Below are 26,721 nucleotides of genomic sequence, written 5' to 3'. Positions count from 1 at the left end.
CCTTGTCTCTTCGATGGGCCTGTCTTCTCACACCTGTGCTCTCACCACTTGGCATAGGCATAGGTAAGGTAGATTCGGCCGGTAACAATTCTGAGACGTCCATCTGTCTCCCGAATAAGTCTCATCCCCTCCCCTCTTCCAGTTTCTCATACTGAGACCAAACGCTTTCATTTGCTTATTCAGCATTTTTATCAGCCTGATTTTGCTGTCTGTTTGCGTTGTTCCTCGGAAGGTGTCAAACACCCATTTTCATTGTATTTAGTCACCCAGGTGCGGAGCCAGCTTGAAAGAGACAGCGGAAGGACTTTCCCGGACCGCACTGTCGCTCACCGGCCCACACCAATCACCACGCAGCTTGCCCTCGGACCCTCCTCTTTGGGGGGCGTGTCTCTAGTGAGTGATAGACAGAGCTGCCCGGCCCCGCTCAGCCCAGCCCACGTTGCTGCTTGGATTGAAATGCAGAACTCAAGCCTCTTTCATCGGGGCACAGACTTCCTTTTACTCCTTCCTTTTGCACTCTCGCCGCCTCTTCTCGGGAAAAAGCAGAGGCACCCACGGCCCAGGGCATCGACAGGCTGGGCCACTGAGGCCGTGAGAAAAGTTTCTTTCTGGGAGCGCGGAACTGGGGCCCGGTTGGTGTGCTGCTCGGAGCAATGGGTGAGTGGCAGCGGGGGACACTGTCAGAGCCGGGAAGGGAGGGAGGGAGCCAGCGGGCTAGAGAGGGAGGGAGAGAGCGCGAGGGCGCGCACCTTTGAGCGCTCACACTCTTCTTATTGACTTTTCTCCTGTTCCTACAACTTGTAGGAACACGCTAAGGGTCAGAGGCTCACAGCAGTTCAGTTTAAACGCTGGCTACTGGATTGCTGTTGATGCCATTTTAGGATTTTAAGAGAAGGGAGCGGTGGCATTAGCAAGCCCCGCAGCCCCAGTGGCAGACCAAGTTTTGTTTCTCATCCAGGCACACAAGCAAACAAAACAGGAGAAAATTAACCCTGTAGTTTCCCCTAGACCTTGTCTAATTGCGCAGGTCCCCAGGCGGGGCGCAGGGGATCAAGCAGGAGCGGCCCAAGGACTTTAGTACGGAGTTAGCCGAGTAGGAGCCGGTTTCCCCTCCTGCTTCCGAGACTTTTGAACACTCGGAGCGGCCCTGCGTCTCCCAGGCACCACTGGAATGAGGGCGGGGGTCTGACTCTTCCGCGGTGGTTTGGGGCCGTTCGACAATGCTCGGGACCGTATAGTTTGGAGAAACCCCTGGCCTTTAGTACGGAACGATTGCATCCGTCTTGCCCCCTGACGCGCGCGGAGGCCGAGCGGCAGGCGGCTGTCCCAAACTGAGGGTGCGCGTCCTCGCGCGCCGTGTGTTTGTTTTGCAGAACCAGCCTTTGGGGAGGTGAACCAGTTGGGAGGAGTATTCGTGAACGGGCGGCCGCTGCCCAACGCCATCCGGCTTCGCATCGTGGAACTGGCCCAACTGGGCATCCGACCGTGTGACATCAGCCGCCAGCTACGGGTCTCTCACGGCTGCGTCAGCAAGATCCTGGCGCGCTACAACGAGACAGGCTCTATCTTGCCAGGAGCCATCGGGGGCAGCAAGCCTCGGGTCACCACCCCCACCGTGGTGAAGCATATCCGGACCTACAAGCAGAGGGACCCCGGCATCTTCGCCTGGGAGATCCGGGACCGCCTACTGGCGGACGGCGTGTGTGACAAGTACAACGTACCCTCCGTGAGTTCCATCAGCCGCATCCTGCGCAATAAGATCGGCAACTTGGCCCAACAGGGCCATTACGACTCATACAAGCAGCACCAGCCCGCGCCGCAGCCCGCTCTGCCCTATAACCACATCTACTCATACCCCAGCCCCATCACCGCGGCCGCCGCTAAGGTACCCACGCCTCCCGGGGTGCCTGCCATCCCTGGTTCGGTGGCCATGCCGCGCACCTGGCCCTCCTCCCACTCTGTCACTGACATCCTGGGCATTCGCTCCATCACCGACCAAGGTAAGGGCTCAACGGCTGCTGTGTGGATATGCAGAGGCTCCCTTCCCACCCTCGCCTGTGTATCTATCTGCAGCCTCCGCCCGCGTCTATCCCACCACCTGGGGCTTTTTCCTTTAGAAATGTAAGGAGTCCTCCCAGGGGGTGTCCTGATCTCATTAACTTGAAATTCATGCCCTTCGTTTCCTTGCCACACACAGTCTCCTGCCTCATCTCAAACTACCAGACCCAACACATTCTCCCCATCCCCAACACATGGTTCGCATTTTCCACCCTCCCCCGCCTCTCACGCTGGGGCTGCCTCAGACCGGTTCGCTCACTTGGGGAGCGCGGCCGGGGCTGGACTTGGGGCGCAACCCGGGAGGCCCGAGCAGGCTTGGGGCTGCAGGCTGCAGACACCGCTGCGGGCAGCCTGTTTTGGGATCAGACGCGGCCGCGAGGAATCGGGCACCCTGTGGAAATTGCAGTATTCTTGGATTCTGGCAATCAGGCCAAATTTGCTCAGGCAGGAAGTTCAAATGTCACCTAATTGGTTTCGTTCTTATGCTTCACTTCATTTTCCTCGGAAACGGAGGTCCTGAAGTTACTACTAGTAACTTGCAAGTTACTGCATTGCTCATTCTGGGAATAACTTTCTGCTCTATTTCCCTCTCCTCCCTCCTTCTTTTACCTTAACAGACTTCACTATATACGTTAGGAAGCAGCACCAACCACCGTTGTGTTGGAGACTAAATGCTTGGCGATTCCCTTGCTGTCTTCTGTTCTTTCCCGTTTTCCCCGCGCCTGCCTCTTCCCTTTAGGGTCCCTCCGTGCCTGGGAATGCGAGTGAACATCTAGTCCCTGTAGGTTTTTAATAGTGCCACCCCACTGTTTCTTTCCTCTCTCACCCTTGACCTTGCAGTGTCCTAGGTGTCTTTTCTGCTAGGTCAGAACGATTCCCCGAGTCCTCCTGTTCCTACGGGTTTCTTCAAGACCCAAGCTTGTTTTCTTTTACTGCGCTGTTTAAACAAAACCAAAACGGGGTAAACTTGTTTCTCAGTAGTGAGAAAAAGAAAGTCAAAATGCCCTAGATGCAGAATTTAAATGTTGCAGAGATAAAAAGCCTATCTTCTTAATTTCTCAGCTAAAAGTTTAAAAGGCAAAGAGGAAAACTTAAATAGGAAAGGGGAAGGGGATCGTTCCTTTAATTATTTCCTGCCTTTCTTGGTTACCATCACATTGTCACAATTATCTTTTTAAGTAATTAAAGCAGAGCCCAAATTTCTCATCTTCTTGTTCTCTGATTGTGAATTTACAAGATCTAAGAGTTCACTTTTGTCCTATTCGGAGCTGGTTGGAGCTTTAGTTGGAGAGAGTTTGCCCTTGATTTATAGGATAAACTGACCTTACTGACATTTAAAGGAAGCCCCTGTTCATGGGAAAGTGTGAGATCAGCAGAAATGGGGCCTCACCGGGGGATCTCAATTTCTTAAGATAACTTTAGGCTTGTGCCCACCGATTGCCTTTTGTCCAGAAAGGCCAAGAGAGACTGGCAGTTCTGGGCCAAAAATACAATTTCCTGATGCAAACTGGAACACAATATAATTCTTTGGAGAGGGGGAAGAATAGTGAAAGAAGACTGACAGGGTTGAAAAGAAAACTTTTCTTCCCTAGGGATCCTACAATCAGACCAAATGTCAGTTGGAAAACTATTGAATTACAGAGAGGAGTAACTCCTTATTCTAGATGTTATTGATTCTGGATGCCAGCTTAAACAACCTGTTTTCTGATAAACGTGTGACTATAAAATGATTAGTTCTATAAGTGATCATTTCCATAAAATGATCACTGCTTCCAAGCACTGTGTCAGATGGATGTGTTTAAAATCAAGTTGTAGTGGCTTTGTCAAACTTTGGTTCTCCAACCATAGATCCCAGAGACAAAAACACACTGCTCATAGTCTTCAAACATCTTCTCTTTAAAACTGCACTTGGTTACTTAAAGATACCAATGATTTAGTATGCACACCCCTAGGTATTGTGGTAATCAGTTCACACAATATAATTTTCTTTGCTTCTCTAGTAAGAACATAAAGGATAATTGATGGCTTTACTACTTTTTCAAAACACTCAGTTCTGTTTTCATTTTCTTAAACTTTTATATAAAAACAAAATAATTCCCTCTCTATAATCTTACCACTGACATTTACAATAGTAACTGTAGTATTTATTTTTTGAGTCATATGCACGTAAGCTCACATATTTAATGTATAGAGAGAGCATCGAGATTGGTCACACACAAGATATGCACACACAAGGCAGAATCCTATGCACATATATTTTGCATGTGTATTGTGGGTAGCATTTAGTTATTTGTTTGCAAAGAATTTTGCAGGTCTTTTGTTCCATCTATTGACATAACTACTAGGTACCTAACAGCCTAGGGAGTACTTCACTGGATGTGTCTGCGCAGCAGCACAGGGGTCCAGGTTAGGCCAGGACACTCCTCTCTCCCTCTTCGATCCGCACCAGTCCCAGACTTTTGTCAACTCCAAGTCGACGCTGGGTCAGGACTGGGAGAACAGCACATCCACCTTCCCGGATTCTTTCCCTGATTTGGGAAAATTTTGGCAAAACACTCAGGATCCTTCCACTCGTTTCTCCAGGGGAGCGAGTAGGGGAGAAGGAAATCAAAGGCCGTTGTTTAAAAAAAAAAAAAGAGAGAGAGAGAGAAAGAAAGAAAAAAGTAAAAAGTCTTCCTGCAGGCGTGGGTAAGAGACCTGGGAGAGGCCTACTCCGAGGGGAGTAGATTTCACCCGGCGCTGGGCTGGAAGCCGGAGAGGCCGCGCCTGCGCCCGGTGCCCCTGAAGGCGGAGGGCAGGGGACGGAGGTCGGAGCCCTAGGGCTCGCTGGTCGCGGGTTCGGGTCGCGTCTCAGGCAGGGGCGCACGGTTTAGACCTCCAGCCTGAAGCCTTCTCCTCCTCCCCAGGCGTGAGCGACAGCTCCCCGTACCACAGCCCCAAGGTGGAGGAGTGGAGCAGCCTGGGCCGCAACAACTTCCCAGCCTCCGCCCCGCACGCGGTGAACGGGCTGGACAAGGGAGCCTTGGAGCAAGAAGCCAAGTACGGGCAGGTGAGGAAGCGAGGGACCCGCCGGTGGGCCGCGTGGCGGCGGGGTTTCGGTGATGGAGGACCCGTGTCGCTTTCTGAGCCTCGACGGAGGGGAAGCCCAGGCCGACCTCCCGTCGCTGCACTGGCCCCATCCCGCGTTGACCCGGGCAGGACAGAGGCCCCGACCTTCGCGAGCGGAGTTGAGGCCGTGACCCCCGCCAGGGGCCCCGGGGCTTGGGGCAGCCCTGGAAGCGCCTCGGGGGCCTGTTTGGAAGCCCTTTATGCCGGGCTGGGTTCCCCGAGGACTGCGCTTCCGAAAGGCCTGGCGACGGGTCTCCACGCCCGCCGAGCGCACGCCCGAGGTCGCGGCCTGAGGCTGCGGGTGCCCACGCTCGGACCCTGCGCGCGCTGTGGCTCCCCGCAAGCAAACAAGCGAGGTTTGTCCAGCGGTAGTGAGAGGAGGGCAAACAGATAAACTTAATAAAATTGCCATTTCCCGATTAAAGGTCATGTCGTAACCTCCCAAGGGAGCTTAGTGAGAAAAACCTCAAATTATACGGACTGGCTGTGGACCGTTTAATTTTTTCCCCTCTGTCCCTCCCTCGACTCTCCTAAAGAAAAATTAAGGCACCGCGTTTCTTCCTTTCTTTCTTTTCTTTTTTCATGAGAAAGATTAAGTAACCACCACAACAAAAGCCCAAGAGTTTTGAGTCTAAATTCATCACCACGCTAGAATCAGGAATTCAAAGCCAAAGCTCGCTCGCTCGCTCTCTCTCTCTCAAAAAAACCAAACCAAACCAAAACAAAACAAAAAAACCCCAAAAAAACAAAAACAAAAACGGGGGCTCTTAAAGCATCATAGGGTTTCTTTGAGCAGAGCTAGGTAGGTTCGCAAGTTTCTTAATACCAAATTCCAATCGCAAAGACTCAAAATACCCATTTTCATTTTATTCTTTTGAAGTCTTCAAACTTTCAATGTTTTCTTAACTGTAAAAGCCAGCTTTTTATGTAAAATGGAACTTTAGTTTTATTTACTTGAGAAAAAAATCCTACTTGTTATTTTCTCTAAACCATTTCAATTTCCTTTCTTCTCTTATTTTATTAAAATCAGATACATATTAGTAGCTCTCCCCTGATAAATATCATAGAAAATAGCAAGAAAGAAAGTCCCCTTCCTAAGTCTGTTTCTACTGTTAAGAATGCCAACGAGAAATTATAAGAAAGTTTGTAACTTTCTTTTACAAAAGGGCCTCTAAGAAGAGACAGTATGTACAATGGTTCAGAGCTCTGATCTTCTAGCACCACCACCATTTAAGAAAGTTATTTTAGAGCCTTCATTTCTTCATCTGTAAAATGGGGGAAATAATAGTCTCAACCTCAAGAGACTTAGTGAAGATTCAATGAGATAATGCAACCATGTGGCACCATAGTAAGCATTCATTAAATATTAACTGTGGTTGTAAGTGGCAGTTAGAGGTTGACTTACAAACAATTTTTTTTTTTTGTCAGAATATACTTTGTTCAGAGAACTAATAGCCAAAGAGCATCAAGGTATTTTGTTACAAACAATAGGATGACCTAATTTTCATTAGGTCATCATTTCTTAGAATAACATAGTAAAGTATAGAGTTGAAAAATAGTCTCTAATTCTCACATAAAGTTGATGAACCCCATTTATATAAAAAGCAATGTCATAATCCAAAAACGATTGATTTTTTATCTTTCTTGAATTATAGCTCTAGCATATAAACTTGTTTAGAAATGATTAACTTACACATACAAAACTAAACCCATCAATTTAAAAAATAAAAATAGAATAGTTTCAAATAATCTATTCTGTATATTCCGAACACTGAAAATTGATTACATTTTATACACCAAATATTAAATCACTAAATTATCAAATTTATCCCAGGGAGTAACTTAGATAATTATTCTAAATAATTATTCTAAATACTTAAGAGAACAAGTTAACTTTTTTTCCACAAGAAAGTTATTTATGTCCAAACTTATTTATTTATTTCCAAACTTACATTTGGAAAGTTCTCAATTACAATATGCTCATCTTCTGCATTGCCATATAGTAAGATAATTCAAATGATGTAAAATTTCAAAACTGGAAAAGTTTCTAAGCACAATTAAATCAATGGTTACTCTATTACATTGATCAAAATAGTGCTTAATGCTGAATGTATGTTAAGTAGACATATAAATTTAGGCTATGTCATTTCGTGAGCACATTTGGAATTCAGACATTGATGTCCTTGGGGGTAAAATTATACATTTAATACTTGCTCATAAACATGCAAAGGTAAGGTATATTATATATATATATTTGTTATATATATATCTATTCGTATTATAAACAAAATTTGAAATCTTTGGCAAAAATATTCTCAAAATTTTAACACATAATACTTTCAGGGCACTCATGGTTGTTATTAAATAGTGCAATATTATGTGGTTCCAGTTTTATTTTAGTATATAAAGAAGGAAATTGAAAGTTCACAATCACAGGATCATAATCTTTTCCCAGAAGACACCTGTAAAATTTCCAAAGAGGCTGAATTGACAACTGATTGTAGGTAGAATTGAGTACCATAATCTAGTTTCCATTTTCAGTGTAAAATGCAAAGAAAGATGCCCAATTGCTAGTAATTAGAATCTTATGCATATATGTTACACACATGCCTATCTTTTGTTTTGAAACATTAGAATAGAATATTCAAACTTGTTTTACACGTTACTATTACACTATAATTGATATTTTATAGTGCTATTCAGAAATTCTTACTGTCTACCTCTGAGAATAGGAGAAGAATATTTATTTATTTTGGCTTTTTTCACCCACATTTTATATTAGGTTAGAACTCTCTAATCTCATCTAATTCCGAATGGCAATAATATTCTTTGGTTCCTAACGGCTGGTTTTCTTATGTTGAAAGCATAAAACCTCTATCGAATGTAATCGCAGGGTAAAAAAACAGAGAATCATGGGTTGGGATATAGCTACCCTTTTACATGGTACTTAGTGAATCAATGCCTCATTTTATTTAAAGTTTATAACAGTTGTACAGATTTTGAAAAATTTTCTACAATTGAGCATACTTTCTTAGAAAAAAAATATTGTATATTTGGCACTCTAAAGTATCTGGTAGGTTTATAAACTTTGAGTAACTTCATTTTGGGATAGTGTTTATTAACTCATACAGCAAGTTTGATATACATTATACAAATTGAAATGTCAGAAATGAAGAAAGTCTATAAATACTTGAACTTAAGAAAAAGTTCAGACGTGTGAAAATAGTTGAATTTGGAGACATAAATTAATCTGAAAGTCTTATGAAGCATTAGTTTTTGTATATTGTATTTGAAATGTAGTATTTCAGAATACCAAATATAATTTTCTAGTGCATTATTTTAAAAACAGGCTGTCCTTGTAGACATACTGTTTCTGTGAAAAATTAAATGAAGTTGCGCTGGATTTTCTTAATATTGAATGAAGTTAATTTTATGTTAATTTATAATTTTGTAAAGAATGCAATCTTAGACAAATGCCAGTATAGTCTTTGAAATTCACAGTGTTATCTGTTATGAAAAACATTCTTTGACTTGTTTAGCTTTTAACTATTAGTGTTTAAAAACAAAATTAATGATTATGTATCAGTAAGGTGTGCAATATAAAATACAAAAAAGTGATTAAAAATTTTTAAGTCTACATCCATTTTAATAACATTTGGAAACATAAAACTTAGAAAAAAGAAATTTAAATAAGAGCTTTGCATTACCTAGAGACATTTGGATCCCCAATGTGATAACTAAGCATAATTTTGGATTAATATTGAAACCATATTTACAACTGTCATTTCGTTTGATCAGATCTGTTTTACTAAGTCATTGCATAATGAATTAAGAAGGGTAGAACAACAGTCAGAAAAATGATTTCACGAAAAAGAGAAAATCCTGTTTATGTTTAGATCCAAACCATTTTCTTGCTTACGTTATATTTTGAGGATGAAATTCTAGGTGAAGCACATCTGTATTTGTGGCTTAATCTATTTAGTTATAAAGCCAAGGTAAACTCACTTTATCATAAGGGGAGGACCAGGTAGAATTGATGAGTGTATGAAAGATTGTGGGTAGAGGACTTGGCACTGCTATTTGCATTTTCTTCAAGAGAGAAAATGTTGAGTAGACAATGACCAGAATTTGAAGAATAGTCTGTAACCTCTAATTGCCAGACAGTTGTCATACCAGTTTTTTCATGGTTGTAAGTGTTTGGCTACTAATGCATTTCCATTTTCTTGGGGGTGGGAATAAATGGAACGACCATAAATCAACTAATGAAATGGCTAGGTTAGAACTTTTATTTACTTTTTTCAACAGCTTTTTTCATTTTGCTTACTTAAAGTGTAATGCTTGTTTTGTAATAAAGGATGTCTTTTTTTTTTTAAAGCAAGAGTATCAAATCTTTTGCTTTCAAAAGGCTGCACTAACATAAGTATACAAATGATTATGAAACACCTTTAAGGTGTCCTGTTTTGTGGAGATAGGAGATGATTAAGGCAAATCCCTTTTCTCAAACTGTTTACAATCTAGCTCTCTGCCATACAGCTTCTCAACATATTCATTTAAAAACATATTCTTAAAAACTGGCAAATCTATATTTCTAACTTTTTAGAACAAGTGAAATGAAAACTCATGCTTTCATTTATTCTTGTGATAACTCTAACTAGACTACATTGCATCTCATGTATTTTTCTGGACTATTTCCTTTAATGTCAATGGAATAAAATCTTTTTCTAAAAATATTCAACAAAGCAAGTGGCTTATTTTTTTCAAGATATGCAATTTGGTCTATTTTACTTTGTATGAGTAAATCTCATTCTCAAAATTAGATAGTAGATAGTTCGCTTCAGGGAGGACCCTTGTACAGATTCTCTCATGGCTTTCAAGGAAGATCCATATAAAAAAGGGGTTGATGGATTGAGGTCTTATTAATGGAATCTTTAGGTAAAATCATTTTCAAAAATGAGATTTCCATTACATGCCCATTGCTGGGGTTTCATTTGGAAAATTTGTTTACCCTTCCCTGGGGATTCCATATGTTGGTTGATTTATAAATCATATTTATAATCCAATTAAATAAGAGTAATTTAGCATGTTTGCTTCCACTATATTTATGGTGTACATTTGGTAGTCTCTACTCAGCCTAACTACCTTTTCAGATTAATTACATGCCCTTCACTGAAAACATTAAACAGATTTGGGAAGTTTAATTCATGTACTCTTTTATTGGAAAGAATAAACAAACATCAATGCTACCTGTAGTTGTTTTCCTTTGCAGTGGAAAATTTTACTCCTTCAGTAATTGCTTAATAAATAACAATTACTTTACTTAGTAGAAATTTATATCTTTTACTAATGACATATTTCAAAATTAATAGTGAGAAAATTGATGTGTTTATTGGGTCACTAGAACAAGTTAATAGTGAAGGTAGCAGGTACATTTTAAAGTATGTTGTTTGCTCTCTCATCTTGCTTATACCATTTCCCCCCCTAAATTTCTAAATCTGAACTTAAAAGGAAAATGAAAAATTAAGACAAAACTTTTCACTCCAAATCTGGGTCATAACTTACTTAACCTAAGGGAAAGCTAAGAGCTATTTTTCTTCTTTTTTCTTTCTTTTTTTTTTTAAAGCAAACACTTTAGCCTCCTCTTGCCTTTTTGTACAAGACGAGGAGGTCAAACTTCCCCAAGCTTCCCTTCTTACCCTTCCTGTCTGTAATAGAGGAGACTACATCACTAAAATTATTCTAAATATATCACAGATTTTAGAGAATTTTGAAATATTTAATCCTAAGAGGAATAATAACATAAAAGCAAGTTTAGCATCTTACGTTTGAGAAATTGGAAAAACATGGAAAAAATTAGTAGTGTTTTTACGTTTGACAAACAAATGTAGTCATAGAATACGTAAGGCACCTGAAGAGAATGTGGGCCTGAATCTCATATTCTACCTTCCTCTAAATCCTAGGAACAGCATCTAAAATGAGAGCTTCACCCAGCCTGGTTTCTCCAGGGGAGCGTCTCTGGGCAAAAAAGAAGTGGGTGCATGTAAGGGGATTGAGGACATTGCAATAAAACACCTGAGGAGTCTCAAATAAAGGGGCACACCAAGGAGCAGTGGTTTCAAGGAAAAGGTGTAAGAAGAGGAAAGGGAAAATGACAAAGCAAGTATTTCAGTGAGAACCGTAATTTTGGGTGATAGAAAGATACAAAGAAAACAGAACAAGTAGGAAAAATTTAGCTGTGATGAAAATGAGAACTCACCAATATATTTTTTTCCTGCTAACTAGAATGGTGTTTCTGTCATTTATAATATTAAATAGTGTAACCTTATGTATTTGCAAAATGTTGAACAAAGTTTTTCATTATTTTAAAAGTGATTTAACCTTAACATTTTAATCCTAACATTTTAATATATGATTCGTGGCACACATTGGCATCAATAGGATAAAATATTAATGCTAGAATAGAAGAAGCCAAATGCAGGCCTTTCTATAACTGAATTGTAACGATTCCTTTCCAAACTAATTTCTCATAGTTTATTGGGAAAAATCCTAACTAAACATGATCAGAATTATAATCTCTATGCAATGCTAGATTTCTTCTGCAATTTGATAGCTATCTTCATACTTATCTGCTGAAAGCCTTAAAGTGTCTCCCTTGAGCCATTCTCAAATGAGTTATTCTCAGAAAGAAGGAATTTTTTTTTTTCCAGGAAAACAGAATGAGGATCTAGCAATGAGAATAGGGTTCTAGAAGAAGAAAGAACCTTTTTACCAGATGTTATCTCAAAAGATGTTGTGGTTTGAGATTAAATTGTGTCTTTTTAAATTGTCCAGGAAAAGTAGAAAATGTTTTGCTACAGAGGATCCTGCATTAGACAGGGATGATAACTTCTCTTAACACAAGACCACTGACTTACCAATTGCCCTGGGGTGAATGGCTAAATTCCTTTACCTGTATTCTTGTCTATGAAAAGAAGATAAGATTTCATTTATATTCAAATGTGATATGCAATGATTTCTTTGTTAAAAAATACAGTATTGCCCTTTGGGACCCTTGTAATACATTTTAATTTTAATTGAACATTCTATTGTAGTACTTATAAATTATCTTGTAATTATTATAAACCCAGTAGTTTATAATGAGCTGCAATTTATCAATTCTCATTATTTGGTAAAATATGTTGGCTATTTCTTGGTACCAGGACATTGGACATACTCAGGAAGCCTTAGTTTCCTTTCCCTTTTCCCAGTTTTCCAAGGATGGGAACTTGACAAACAGAATATGCGGTGTATGTTATTACAGACCAAGGACACAAGTTAACCCCTCTACTTTTATTCTTATTTTGTCAGAAAGCCAGAGAAGTGTTAAGTCACTCATGTATATACTCTACTCCAAGTATTACTATAAATTGAGAAAATCATTTCTGAGGACCCCATCAATGAAAATAATCAACAAATGATTTAAATTAGAAGACAATTCCTATGTTGCAGTTGAATTGGAAAAGTGTTAATTAACATGTCTGCTTTACTTACCTCTAAGGATTAAATCAATTTTACTAATAACTATTATTTGCATTTTACTTTCACTAGGAAATATGTTGACATGTTAATTCATTCACATCACTATCAGAAAACAGGACTTACTCTTTATTTCTAAATAATGTAGAAATTGAAGGAGGAAAGTTAAGTTACTTGAAGAAGGATGCAGAGTGTTCATGCCAGAATCAAAAATCAGGCTGTTTTTAGTGTCGTTAATAGTAACAACACCAACAGTAATTGGATGCCAAGAGTACGGGTTTCTAGTCAGACTTGCCTGCCAGACTGCTGCATTTTGTTTGCAAACTAAGATTTTACATTTAAATTCAGTTCAAGAGCTTTATCCTTGTGGCTTTTAAAACTTCACATCACAGGGCCCCAAAACTTTGCAAGCCAATTTTCTAATTTCAAAACCACACATACACAGTTCTTTTGTATTTCCATAGCCAATTTCCTTTTTGATAAAATAGTCCCAATCTTCATTTAAGAATGCTTACAAGACAACTGCCTAATTTTGCACTCCTTTGTCCAATAGGCATTTATTTACAACTCGTGATGTTTTAAAATACGGCCCATGTTTTATTTAACAAAGGTCATGCTCATTTTGAGTTTCTAAACTGACAGCGCACACTCTGTGCCCTTCGTTACTGGAAATGAAAGCTGCACCAACCAGGCCCTTCACAAATGCCTCAACAAAAGAGCCAAACAAAACCGAAGTATGAGGGAAGGCTGACAAAGGCATATGGAGGGCTGAACAGATTCTAAGAGTATTTAACCACCATTAATTCTTTCCTCACCCTACTTTGCCTTTCTATAGTACCAAATAGCAAAGCAAATACTGTGACTTTTCTGGTCGTAGCCTTCTCAAAAGCTTTGTGGAAAGAATATCTTGTCTTTTGGCATTGTTCGTTTAAGAAGCAAGACTGTCAATGCATTTAAAATATAATTAAGGTCAAATCTAAAAAAGAATCAGAAAGTAGAGTCAATATTGTTAGCTGCTACTACTCAGAACTTACAGTCTCCTTCTAAGAACCCATGAAATGTCAACTACTGTAATGTGATTATTTTCACCTCTTCTTTTTTCCTACTCCTCTTAGGCACCAAATGGTCTCCCAGCTGTGAGCAGTTTTGTATCAGCATCCACCATGGCTCCTTATCCTACCCCAGCCCAAGTGTCGCCTTACATGACCTACAGTGCTGCTCCTTCTGGTTATGTTGCTGGACATGGGTGGCAACATGCCAGCGGTACCCCACTTTCCCCCCACAACTGTGACATTCCCGCATCGCTGGCGTTCAAGGGAATGCAGGCAGCCAGAGAAGGTAGTCACTCTGTCACAGCTTCTGCACTCTGATGGGAAGTTCCATCTGCAACAGCTTCACCGGGGTTCCCCCTGTCAGCACACCCTCCCCCTGTTCCCTGGTCTTGGATCCCGCCCCTCCTGCCCTTCAACCCTTCTGCCTGGAGAGCTGGCTTTACGGACTCACATCTTTTGTGCCGATGACACTTAAATATTTCTTGCCATCCTTCTCTCACAGAAAACCTGACATGACTTTAGGATTTTAAAACAAAAGCAATATTAAGGACTGAATGAGAGACATTTGTGTTGCCCACACACTGTTTTAATGTAGTGAAGAAACCTGCACCCCTCAAAGGGCTTAAGGAACTTTTAAAATTAGTCTTTGGTAAAACCACATGTGTATATTTATTCTAAATCAGCCTAAACTTTTGAAACGTGCAATTGTTGAGATTTTGCAAAATTAATAAAGGAAAATACATATAGAAAAAAAGTTATGTTATACCCTCTAATCAAATAAGGTGACCAATAAGCTTTAATTCATCATTAGGAAACCAATCAATAATCGATCTGTTTGAGTGATCTTTTGTTTATTTTTAAGAGATGACCTATTTTGTTGGAGAATATATGTATAACACAAGCAATATCTGAATTTAGCTCTTCCTGGTGTTTTGACTTGGTTCCAAATACGATAATGTTTATATTTTCTATTAGTTTGTAAATATGGATGTTGGATGGTACATTTGTGTTTTCATTCCACGGGATACTCCCCTCCGCCACCCCTCTTTATTTTTTCTTTCTTTTTGCAAAGATGACTTTCTGGCAATATCTTTGTCTCTGTTTGGTGGTGGGCTGCTCGGGCTCCTGGACCTGGACTTGCCCCAGATTCTGTGTGTGCAGTGAAGGCTTCAACATCTCATGAAGGACCCTTTCTTTCTACAGCAGAGAATCCAAAAAAACATAAAACAAGCCAGTCTCCCATTTTGTATTCTAATCAAACAACACACATGCCAAACATATAAAGACAAGAGGGTGGAACATATCTGAACAAGAAGGCGCTAAAGGAAGTCACTTAGAAACTTAAGTTTAATGTGAAACGCTTTGCAAAGACACTTAAAATGAACTTTATGTTAAGAAAACCACTGTGAAACTAAATTGTACTGTTATTGTTGGCTTACCTGTGTGTTCCGCAATCTCAGCCCAAAATTATGTTGTGATTTAAAGAATATGGAAAATTCTGCGCTAATGAATGTAAAAATGGCTTGCTGTGAAGTTTACATTGTTGTACAGAAGCATGTTTCACATGTAGGTAAACTGGTGGTGGTATTAGAAATACAAATGCTATTTAATTTTTAAAAATTCCCTTTATTCATTTCTGGAGTTACAGGACACAGTTTAACTGATAAATCTTTCTAGACCAATTTTAATGTTAATAATAGAGCTGTGGGGTATATGTGTGTGTGAGCGTGTGATTATGTGTTGTATTTTAAAACCATTTTCTTGGACAAAATTCTACAGTTTTTATCTCTTCTGTTTAGAAAGTTCTTCCTGCTTGGCAATATAGGCTTGAAAATACGTTTTTAAAACATTCGTACAATCCGTCTATTGGAAAATTAATATATTGGAGTTTTGGGGTATTAATTCTGTGCAATAACTGAAAAGGCACATCACTAGATATGGATGTTAAAGATGCATTCGTCGGTGATTTTGATTTCTTCCTATCTGTGCTGTGCACAGACTACATGGCAATCCAGTTCCGTCACATTGGTTTCATGGCTTCATTTAAAACTCAGATGGCTAGATTAGCTAGGTTTTCAAATCACTAGGATGTAAACAGTACGCAGATTTCTGACATACAAGTTATGTTCGAGGAATTGCTTTTTTCAAGCAGCAGATATCTTATAGAGAGCTTTGAACTGCGTTTATTTCCAAAGCAACTGAAATTCAGTGCTACAAACAGAGGATTATAACTTCGGGAGAAGAATAAGCAGAAGCAGCAGATGAACTCTCAGGGCCATAGTCTTCCTTTGATCTTGTAAAACTCCTGTTGACATCTGGAGTTCTCAGTCTGGTGAGAAAATAGACTATAAACTGAATGGAACAAAGATACTAGTCCAATATTTGGGTGGAAACTTTAAAACCATACTGTACAGGGACTCTCCTGCCGTCCAGAAAAACTGACATAAGGTACAGAATGATTCCTTATCAGATGTTTTGAGGTGGCTATTAGGAGTCTTTAAAAAAAATCAGTCGTTTTTATGGAAACACAACTAAATGTTATTTTCTTTATCGAAATTAAGAAATCTCTTGTTATTGTGCTATTTATAATTTTTTCTGGTTCTTGTATTTTTAAAAATTTAATATTAATGATACAGTTTTCTTTTTTTCCTTTTCTCCCCCCGACCCCCACCTCCCGCTAGGTCTTTTCTTAGCAATAATGAACTCATATGAAGTAAATTTAAAAAGACAACAGAAACCCCAGATACAATTTGCTATTCAAAGCAAATTATGGTTTAAAGCTACTTTTAAAAATAGAGAAGGAAAATGGGATGGGATATGGGGTTAGGTTTGTTTGATTTTTAAACATTATTATTATTGGTTAATGTTGACATATTTCCTCTGTTTCTTAGGGGGTAAAAGTGTTGTTTTTAAACTGGAAAATGCACTCTTCAGAGATCCTTTTCCATCCCATCCACATGGAGAGGTTAAAGGTTCAATTTCATGGCCTCTACGTGGGCAATGCTCTCTCTCACAGGATGCAAGAGTATTACCTGCAAGGATAAAATGCAGTTGTACAACAGACACATTCTTATTTCTCTTGCTTTTTCCTACTTTTAATGACCCTCTTATTGAATACTGGGTTGAACTATAAATCAAACACGTTGGAAAGGATGTACAACTGAAGGCTGTATATGTATATACAGTATGTCAAAAAGCCTTTATTTTTATACTTCAAATGCTCTAAATTAATAAAAAGTAATACTTACCATGTTATCTTTTATTTTTTATTCTAAAAATGCTTTAGTGACATAGCCTCACGGTAGAAATATCTCATATTAGTAGTTAAGAACAGGTGTCATCTAGAACGTGCAGGTATTTTTGTTGACTTTAGCTACTGAAGTAGCATCATTCTGGATGCAGATATAAAATCAAGTTTGGTTATATCAAGGCCAAGGAGATATTTTTTGGAGTGCATGTTAATACAGGAATCTTTGGAAATGCTAAGAATGTACTTCTATTTTGAAACATTTTCCCCTGCATAATACATATTTTAACACTGCAAATAGCAGACTTCACATCTGAAGCTGTCACTTGTAATTAATAACCTGGAAATATACTTTTACTCTAAACACTCTTTTTAAGAATGGCATAGGTAAGAGTTCTGAACAAAAGTATTTGCATGCAAATACAGACAGCACAAATGGGCCAACGGATTGGTTCCAATTTGTGATTTCACATGAATATATTTCAGCAATGAAACTTGTTTTCATAGGGAACTATGTGAAGGAATGTAGTTTAATATAACTTCATGTTTTCATCATAAAGGACTTCAAATATCATTTCAAATATGATCTGCTTTAAACAACAGTGCAAAATATAAAGTAGATTTAGAAAAATATAGCTGAGATGTGTATTATTACTAAAGAAAACCAAGAGATTTACATAAGTCAACTTTGTAAAAGGCCATTTTTGTGCACGTAAGTCAACATTGTGAAAGGCCATTTTTGTGCACTTTAAAAATATTTTCCTTGTGACTTTTAAATACTATTTACGGAAAAGTTTAATTCCTTCTAAAAACTTTAAATTTTGGCTTAATTTTTTTTTCTTTAAGCATTTCTTGACCTCTTGGGAAAAAATGATTATCGACACATTGGATTTTCATTGTGAAGCAATGTAAGAAGAACATAGGTCACAAAATTGATATTGCTTTTATAAATTTATTAGAAACTTATAAAGAAATACAGCTGATTTTTAGGCTATTTTTTTATATTCAGTTCACATACCTCATTGCTTCAAACTATGTTTCTTCTCACAGTTTTATGGATATGGCCAAAACTATAGTCTCGAATAGTCTAGAGATAATTTTTGAAGTATCAAAATAAATTTTGTTCTTCGAATGTTTTCCCCTTTATAATTGTATATAATTGTACAATTATAATTTATAATTGTATTGGCTTAGATGATTGATAGTCTTGCCTTCTCAAGGTACTGTATAGCAAATATCCATTATCTCAAGGAGAAAAAACACTTCAGAGACAATCACCAGTTCTCCTGAAGCCATGAATAGGTATATTCATAAACCAGCAGCATCACCGCACCACCTAGAAAAGGAAAGAGCTGGCTGTTACTGTAAAGCCTGTGTGGTAGTGTTGTCTTTCCCAGTGGGTGTCTGAATCCATGAAGTCTCATGTACCCTATTGGGCAGGGGCTCCTCAGAATCATTTCTTGAGCTCCAATACATAGATATGAAACTACTGTGGAAAATTCTCAGAGCAGAATCAAGACCATCTTGAGTCTCCAAATACATTTTCCCCTTTAGAGTTTCTGTAACTTTCATCATTTCTCATCAGATTCTTTTTCAGGCACTTTTAATTTTTAAAAGTAAATAAATATAGACCTTTAGTCATGTAAAGGCATGTGGCTTTCCCAAGAACAGAAACCTTTAGATTCTTCGTATGTAGGCAAAGGATTTATTTTTTTCTGTCCATAATTAGCATTGTGGTAGTTGCATTCAAGAAGAAAATCTCTGAGATGGTACTTGATGAATGAGTCTGGTTTTTCTCTTACAGTTTTCAAAATTGCATTGTGAAAAATAGCTTATGACTATTTAAAAAATCTGTATTGCAAAACTAAACTAGCTTTCAACCTTCTTTTGCTTTCATTCCTTTTATCTGCTTAGGACATATATGGATTGCACTTGAAAATTTGGTAGTGGGGATAGGGTGTCATAAGACCACCATTGTCTTAGAAGAGTTATATAACTGGCTGTAAAGAGGCTTGCTACGTAATATGTCAAATAGAATATGATACAGGAAAACAGGCACTGAGCCTGCTGAATACCTAGACATCAGGAGAGCATTTGTATGTGGATGATTTTGTGTTCTGTCCGATACAGTAAATAGCACATATCCTTCAAGATAATCTCTATCCTTTCATGCCCGTGTGAAAAATATCACAAAATCGAAATGTGGACAAATATCCTCAGCACAACTTAGAGAAGATTTGGCTACATGAACGAGAGATTGACTTGTGATGGAAAAAAATAGAACTTGATTTTGATTTTAGTTTTTTGTTATACACTTAAAAAAAATCTACAGGTCACACGATTGTGTGACCTTATACCAAAGATAATTATCTGCCTGTAATTTTCAGTTTTAACCCATGTAGATATTCTATGAGACTCCCTTCAGCTGCTGTGGCCCTCTTAGCACTCTGACAAACGTGAAGGGATGCACTACAGAGGGTCATTAATATGTATGTAATTAATGCATTTTCTTTTATTAACTGTTCACAATGTAAGACAAGGTCACATGGAATTGGGCTGGTTTTCAGCCTAGTGATATTTGGAGTTTAAACCACAGACTTCAAGATTCTCCTTTCATGGGAGGTACCTACCATTAGCCACATATAGCTGCTAAGGCTGTTATAAAAATAAGATGAGATATTTATCAGTGGGGAAAAAAAAATAAGATGAGAGGCTCCTCTAGGATGAAGAATGAAAATTCCAGGTCGACCTTTCTTTTCCTTTTTACTGTCTCTCTTTCTCTCTCTCTTCTTCTTTTTTTAAAAAATCTTATCTTTAACTCAAAAGCCTTACCTTTCTCTCTACCTTTCTTTCCTTTGTAGTTGCTAGGACTTGCACATTTGGAATGAGAGAGGAAGCCAGGTCTTTGAATGAGATGTCCAGTTATTCACAGTGTTGTTTAGCCTGGACAGTACATTCACAGCGACTCTTTCCATTGGATTTAACACCACAGTGACACAGAACGCGTCATGCAAAAACATTTAAAAAGCCAACCAAACATTTGCAAGCCTCTAACAAAACTTGGGGTCAGATTATTTAAAGAGTTTTGGATTAAGGTTCCAGTCAATTACCATTTTAGTTAAACTCTCCTGGGTCACCACCCTTTGCAGGCCCATCCCCTCCTGAGAAAGCTAGATTAGGGCCACAGTCTTACAATTTTCTCAAATACTAGCTCAACTAGTAGGTTTTTACTGTGTGGTGAAGGAAAAACACCACATACTTGCAGAGAGAGTTGCATTAAATCACCAATATTATTATTGGGTTCATTTTTATGCATGGGCCAATGACTAACAAAGCAGGTCTGAATCTCAAATATGAAGCAAAATCCAGGCTTAAATGCCTAAAAAAGTTGGGATAGATGGATTGGGAATTAAAGAGTGTTTTCTAAATACAAGGGTATGAACTGTTCACCAGCTTCAATTTATAGACTATATCTCAGGTTGGTAGGAATGCTGGTTCACTGGGTTGAGATCTAGAGGTAAATGTGCAAGTGTGTGAGTATGGTAGGGGAGGAGAACCCTGGTGTTAATAGGGGAAAGTTCTAGGAGAGGTTACCAGGATGTCTAAGTAGGTGAATGTGGCCTGGTAAAAAAAATATGTGTGGTCTAGTACATACTTCCATACTTATTCACCAGGTTGCAAATAGTCCAAGACTATTTGCCCAGGCAGTTGAATCTGCAGCAGTTATTTTCTTATCTATTTACATAGAGACAGCTGACTCTCCCTGTGGGAATGGCAGCCAGTTTATTTGTGGGCTTGCGTCTTGAGGTAAGGCCTAGAGCCAGGAGCCTCCACCACCATGCTGACAGAGGCCAGGAAGGTGAGCACCAGGCTGAGGCTTCACCACTCCCCAGAGGTGACTGTGAAGACAAGTGGCTCTTGCTGTTTGTGGAAGCAAGTTGTCCTCCCTATCTTTTTTTCAAAGTGACGTTGGGGCAGGAGCAAGAATGAACTAGGAGCACCAGGAAAAGTTTTATTGGGCAGGGCTCTCACACACTGAAAATCCTCCCCTTCAGCCAGAAGCCACCATGTAAATATGTGGCTGCTCACTCAGACTCTAACTGGCTGTGGATCCTTTCCTATTGACTTAAGCTGGGCTTTGGCTTCTATCAGCTTCCAGCGAGGTCATAAATATTACCTTATAAACAAAGGTAGAACATTTCTAATGGATGCCTCTGGTATCTTGAATACTCATAGGCAACTTCGTATACTCAATGTTTCTGTCTTTCACAGTGGGATAAACTTTTATTGTATTGCTGATAGACACAAGAAAAAAAAAAAGATAGTAGAACAATAAAGAGGAAGGATATAAGTAATAAAAACATTATTACCTGGTCCAAGCCTCATAACCTTGGGAAGCAGGCCCTTGTACAAAGCTAAAATCCTATAAGCAGAAGAAAAAGATAAACATTCTTATTCTGAAAATAAAATGGAGTTGTACCTCAGCTTTATTGAGATGCTGACCCAGTATTTATAAAAAAAAAAAATTTGAAATTATATATATCCCAAACGAGACAATATCTGGCTAAATATTCTCTGCAAGGGACAAGAGTAAAGAGCTCATCAATTCTTTATCACCCAAGCTATGCTGGTCTCATCCAATCAGAAATATGACTTTCATCAGCATGATAGTTTCTGCTTTCAAGACAGGTCTTACTTTCAAGACAGCTGTGTATATGGACAAAATGACTTTTGTAATTAAATTTAAAAGACCACAAACTCAGTCTTCATGTAAGGAAATATGATGCAGTTTAAATAAAAAGTAATTAAAAATTACTCGTTTATTTGAGAATAAGACCTGGGTGAGGAGAGTAAAGAGACAAAAATAAGACTTAGGGGAAAAAAAAAAAAGGCCAGCAGAAAAGACATGTACTTTAAATTTTGAAAAGAAAAGTACTTTCATAGAACTCTCATGATTAATTTTCCCAGGAGAATATAATTAGGTGACATTTTAATTAGATTTACAGTGAGAAGACAATGATTCTCCAGCCCACATGTTAACAGGGTACATTATAAGCAATAGCATATTATGCAAAATGACAAGCAAAAAGTTCATCTTAGCATTCTAAGATAAACATGCAGCATATTGTATGGTGGTGGCTCGCGTTTCTTGACGGTGTAAGAACATTTTGCCAACATCTCATAATTGTGTTATCTCGCAGTTTGCCATCTATTCTCTAGAGCTTCTCAGCCGACCCAATTTAGGAGGGCTTAATGACTTATCAAAATGGAAGTACACCCGTGATTTTAACAATACTTGAGTCTTTCTCGTTTATTAAAATAAGAATGTTACCCTTCTTCCTGATAGACTGTTGCCATTGTTTTAAAACAGGTTCTGTACTTGATCTCTCCAGGAACCGGCTGAGGCCCTTGAATCCTACTTTTGGCAACATCAAAAGGGATGTTAATGACTGAAGCTATTGTGCCCGAGAGAAGACCAATCCCAAATTTTCTCCAAAACTCCAAGGTTGGATCCTAAAAGAAAAGAAGAATAAAAATACCAGAGAGGGAAGCGGAAGCCCCCCAATCAGTTAAACACTATAAAGCAATATGTACTTAAGCAGAGCACTGCACTTGAGGCACCCTCCTGTTATTCCAGCGGAACGCATTAGGATTTCCTAGGCTGGAACTTGTTTTCTTGACAATCCCATTGGCTATGTTTTTACACATGGTCTAAATTGCTGAAGTACACATTTCCTCACACAGGATTTATAAACACAGTTCATAAAGAAAGACTGGTATGGCATATGGGGATGATTTGTATAATTGGGCTTCACAATGTACTTAGTATTACTGTATCAAAACAGGAGAAATCCAAGCACACTATTAGCTAATTGGCCAGAATATTTTACAAATGACAGCAACTTCCACCATGAAGCCTACTAAAATGCTCATTTGTGTGTGGACCCCCACACGTTAAATTAAATCAAGGCTACTCTCAGTCTGCTGCTATTCCCCTCCAGGTTTTTCGCATTTATTTTCACGTGTAGCTGATCCACTGTACTGAGAAGTGCTAGCTTCCTGTTATTAACAAACCAACTTGGGGAGCCCGCAAAACGGCCTGTGACATTCTGTGCATTATAAACAGTAGTAAGTCACTGGACTAATTGGCTGAAGAATTTACAACCCATTGTTCCTTAATCTTATTCTTCCTTCATGGCAAAGGAAGAAAAGGGGACAGAGGGAGAGAGGAAAGAAGGGAGAGAGAGAGAGAGAGAAAGAGAGAGAGAGGGGGGGGGGGGGGTAGAGAGGAAGAGAGAGGAAATATTACTTCTTTTCATTTAAATCTAGGTCTTTTGCATTGGTTGGATTTGATTTTCCACCCCTCCCTGCTCTGCTTTCTGACATCAAAGTATTTAATTAGGTCTTATGTGGGAGTCACTTTCCTTCAGCTTATTTTTGTGCCCAGTGAGCTCACATTATACTTTGTTATAATGAATTTGCTGGGAAGTTCTCATTATGTTTTCGGCCTCAGTTCTTGCCCTGCAGAGAGGTCATCTCACATACCATAAGTTGCTGGCAGCCTTCCCCTGCTCTCTCTTTTGGTCAATGTCTCAGAAAGACCTTCTCAGAGGAATGATTCGGGGTTGTGCCACAATACTATTTTATCCGGCAAAAAACTAAAGGGGGAAACACCCTGCTTAATTAAAAAAATAATAATAATAAAAATCAGATCTGAGCATTGTGTGCTTCTAGCTTCTATGGAAGAAAACTTCTGAAAGCTCTGAAATTTTCAACTGAATCAAGAGCCAGATACCGTCACAGAAACTCCTATGTGGCTAAATATAAAGTGAGAGGTTCGCTAATAATTCTTGGATCCAGGCCATACAGGTGCCGGGTAGGTTTAAAGGGATTTAAAAACCAACAGGGTGTTTCAACAGGAAAAACAATGCAGTGATTGCAGTGTGAGTGAGGTGTGTTTAAATAATTTCCCCTCCCCCCATTTTTTCTCTTTTACAAGGAGAGAAAAATGCCTTTATGTTGCCCTTCTCCATTATGGCACAGGAGCAGAACAGGAGCTCTGGAGGACAGCAGATTCAGAACCAGCTCTGGTTGTCTGACTTTGCACGAATCGCACAGAACCCAGTGTGTAGAGGGACCTTTTTAACATCTGCCTTACCTTTGTACTGTATGATTTTTCTGAGAAGTAAAAATAACAACGGCAGTAAAATAAAAAATAATATTAGCTATGAGTGTTATACAAGTCTGGCAGAAAACAGGTAGTATTATTACGAAGCTTGTTTTCTAAAGACTGAAGACACCCTGAAATAAAACTTTCTCATGCTGTCTCTGTGACACAGCCAAGCTCTCTATTTCAATTGAGGACAAGAGTGAAAAGAGTGTGCACATTGTCCTTCTGGGGAGTTCAGGGTATCTCGTCAAGCATGCAACCTCTCCTATCTCCTGATATGCTTGCTGAGGATTAGAGTTGAAGATGGAAGGTAAACTAAGACACTCACAGTGAAGGGCATTGTATTTGAGACACTGCTGGAAACCAAAACCTATAATCCTAGAGCCATCAGTGTTCACTGGCACAAGTATGTGTTGAACCTGTGTTTTGTATACATTTCCCAGCACAATAGTGAAGTCCCACAGTAGTTCCCAAGTCCAGCTGTGCCTCAGAATCACCTAGGAGCTTTACAAAAATGTAGATTTCTGGGCCCCACTTTGGGTTCCCAGATCAGAATCACCTGGAAAAGTGCCTGAAAGTTGTTTTAAAAGACCTTCAGGACTTCTGAAGCTGTTAGGCTGAGGACCCATGTCTGGGAATCAGTGATTTTGATATTCCATGCAGGCAAAACAGATGGTCAGTTGCTCCACTTCTCTGCATTCTAGGAAGGAGAAAAGCCTTCTTGGATGGCAAAGAGGTATCCCTCACCATCTGGCCTCTGGCCAGTCTCTTCATCTAAGCCTACGATCTGCTTCATGCAGCAGCCCAGCCTGGGAGAGCCCTCTTAGCTCGCCTCTGCTTTCTTTGCTACATGTTGTCAACCATCATCAAATGAATACAGCCTCTCAAATGCTTCTCCCTTTCATCCCTTCCTTGCTGCTCCCACTTCTCTGGCTTTATTTCACATTCCCATTAACTTCACGAAGTCTTGCTTTCTTCTTGCCCTCTATCGTCTATTTTTCGCAGTGGCACCAGGGTCCTCTTTTTATAAAAACAGATCTGCTTCTGGCATCTCTCTAGTCAAAGACCCTCAATCCTTCCCCACTGCATGGAGAGAAAAGCTGAAGCTCCTCATTTGGCCTTTGTTTCCCCCCCCTCCCCCAATATGCTTCCAACTTATCTTTCTAGCCTCAAGTTCTACACCTCTACCTCCAAAACCATATTGTGTGTGGTCACACTGATTAAATTATAATTATGCAAATTTATACCAAGCACTTTTCTAACTCCATGCTTTTCTTCTCCACCATATTCACCTACAGCAGTCCCACTCCTCCTCTACGGTCTAGTGTAAATCTCATGTTGCCAAGAAACTATTGTGGATCCTTATCGAAATTGACTTCTCCTCCTGTACTCCTGAAACACTGTCTGAACCTCAATCATTGCCCTTGCTATGGCTCACTTTGTGCTTGATTTTTATTTATTTATTTATTTATTTATTTATTTATTTATTTATTTATTTTGGGTTTATTTTTGCTGTATCTATTTTCTCGAGTTGGCACAACATAGGAGCATGTTTTTCTTCTTCGTGTCATCTCTTGCATAGTATACACAATAGGTGCTCAATAAGTGTCTGTTGATTGGCTTATCAATGTACTTATTTTGGTAGAAACGATGAGAATTAAACCTAACTTTTAATCATTATTTCTTAAGACTCGGTGTTTTCTAGCCTGGAAATGAACCCCTGTTAGAACTTCACATTTCCGTCTTTCTGTTAGGAGGCATTAACATAGGGACATGACAAGGCATTGGATATTTGCAAAGCAGAGTATTTCAGGACAAACGAATTGAGGCTGTCAGGTCACAGAGCCAGGCCTGGGCTTGCTAGACTCCATTACTCAGTGACTCACAAAGAGAACCATAATATGGCAGCCTGTGACCGGATTTTAGCAAAAGAATGCAATGGGCACAGAGTAAGTCTTGAAATATTAATCTTTGGGTTCTTCTTCCTTATACTTCCTGACATTCCCCTAGTAGGGAGAGGCATCCACTTGCCTCAAGAATGAGGGTTGTCATAGCAGGACTACAGAAAGAGAGAAAAAGGTAATATTTAGTGTTTTGGGTTTTCAAATTACACTCTTCTATGTATTACATCAGTTAATCTGCACAATCTTTGAAATAAGAACTATTACTATTCCTATTTTACAGATGAGTTAACCAAAAAATTAAGTATAAGAAGGGAATTTTTGTTACATTCTAGCAAACTCAAGACTTTGCCTTAGGGCACAGTTTTTCTACTGATACTTCTAAGGGTCAGTGGGTAGGCTGGTGGAGGGGATGTCTGAGAACTTCCTGAAATTATAAGCAATGCTTCTGCATATGTGCATATGGGATTTTCTGGAGAGAGTGTATATAGGTTTTATCAGGCTCATAAAAGCTTAAAAAGACGTCATAACACCATTTCCCCTACCAATAAATTTATAAAGTAAGAAAAGGGCAGTGCAGGGTTGAAAATATCGGAGCTGAAAACATGAAGCCCTATTCTTCACGAGGGTTATCAGGCAATTCACCTTAGTGAAAAGATTGCCACATACATG

General features: G+C 39.2%; 2 protein-coding genes across 3 annotated transcripts in view; one reads left to right on the top strand and one right to left on the bottom strand.

Annotated features, from left to right (window-relative positions):
• Nucleotides 1–431: 431 nt before the first annotated feature.
• PAX9 (paired box 9) lies at nucleotides 432–16,864 on the top strand. Its single transcript, XM_006913465.3, has 4 exons — nucleotides 432–657; nucleotides 1,374–2,000; nucleotides 4,965–5,107; nucleotides 13,794–16,864. Exons 1-4 carry the CDS (start codon nucleotides 654–656, stop codon nucleotides 14,046–14,048), a joined length of 1,029 nt encoding a protein of 342 aa, XP_006913527.1. The 5' UTR covers nucleotides 432–653; the 3' UTR covers nucleotides 14,049–16,864.
• A 1,051-nt stretch (nucleotides 16,865–17,915) lies between these two features.
• The window catches only part of SLC25A21 (solute carrier family 25 member 21), a 448,213-nt gene continuing 439,407 nt past the window's right edge, over nucleotides 17,916–26,721 (bottom strand). For both annotated transcript variants that reach the window (XM_025047932.1, XM_006913463.3), the window contains 3 exons: nucleotides 22,310–22,491; nucleotides 21,348–21,400; nucleotides 17,916–18,313 (listed from right to left, as the gene is read on the bottom strand). In XM_025047932.1, coding sequence (XP_024903700.1) covers nucleotides 18,252–18,313; nucleotides 21,348–21,400; nucleotides 22,310–22,491 — 297 coding nt within the window. In that variant the 3' untranslated portion in view covers nucleotides 17,916–18,251. The remainder of the gene's footprint in view (nucleotides 18,314–21,347; nucleotides 21,401–22,309; nucleotides 22,492–26,721) is intronic.

This window comes from Pteropus alecto, unplaced genomic scaffold (assembly GCF_000325575.1).
Source record: "Pteropus alecto unplaced genomic scaffold, ASM32557v1 scaffold104, whole genome shotgun sequence".
NCBI classification, from domain to species: Eukaryota; Metazoa; Chordata; class Mammalia; order Chiroptera; family Pteropodidae; genus Pteropus; species Pteropus alecto.
Note: the sequence above shows the minus strand (reverse complement) of the source record. Positions and strands in the feature narration are given on the sequence as shown.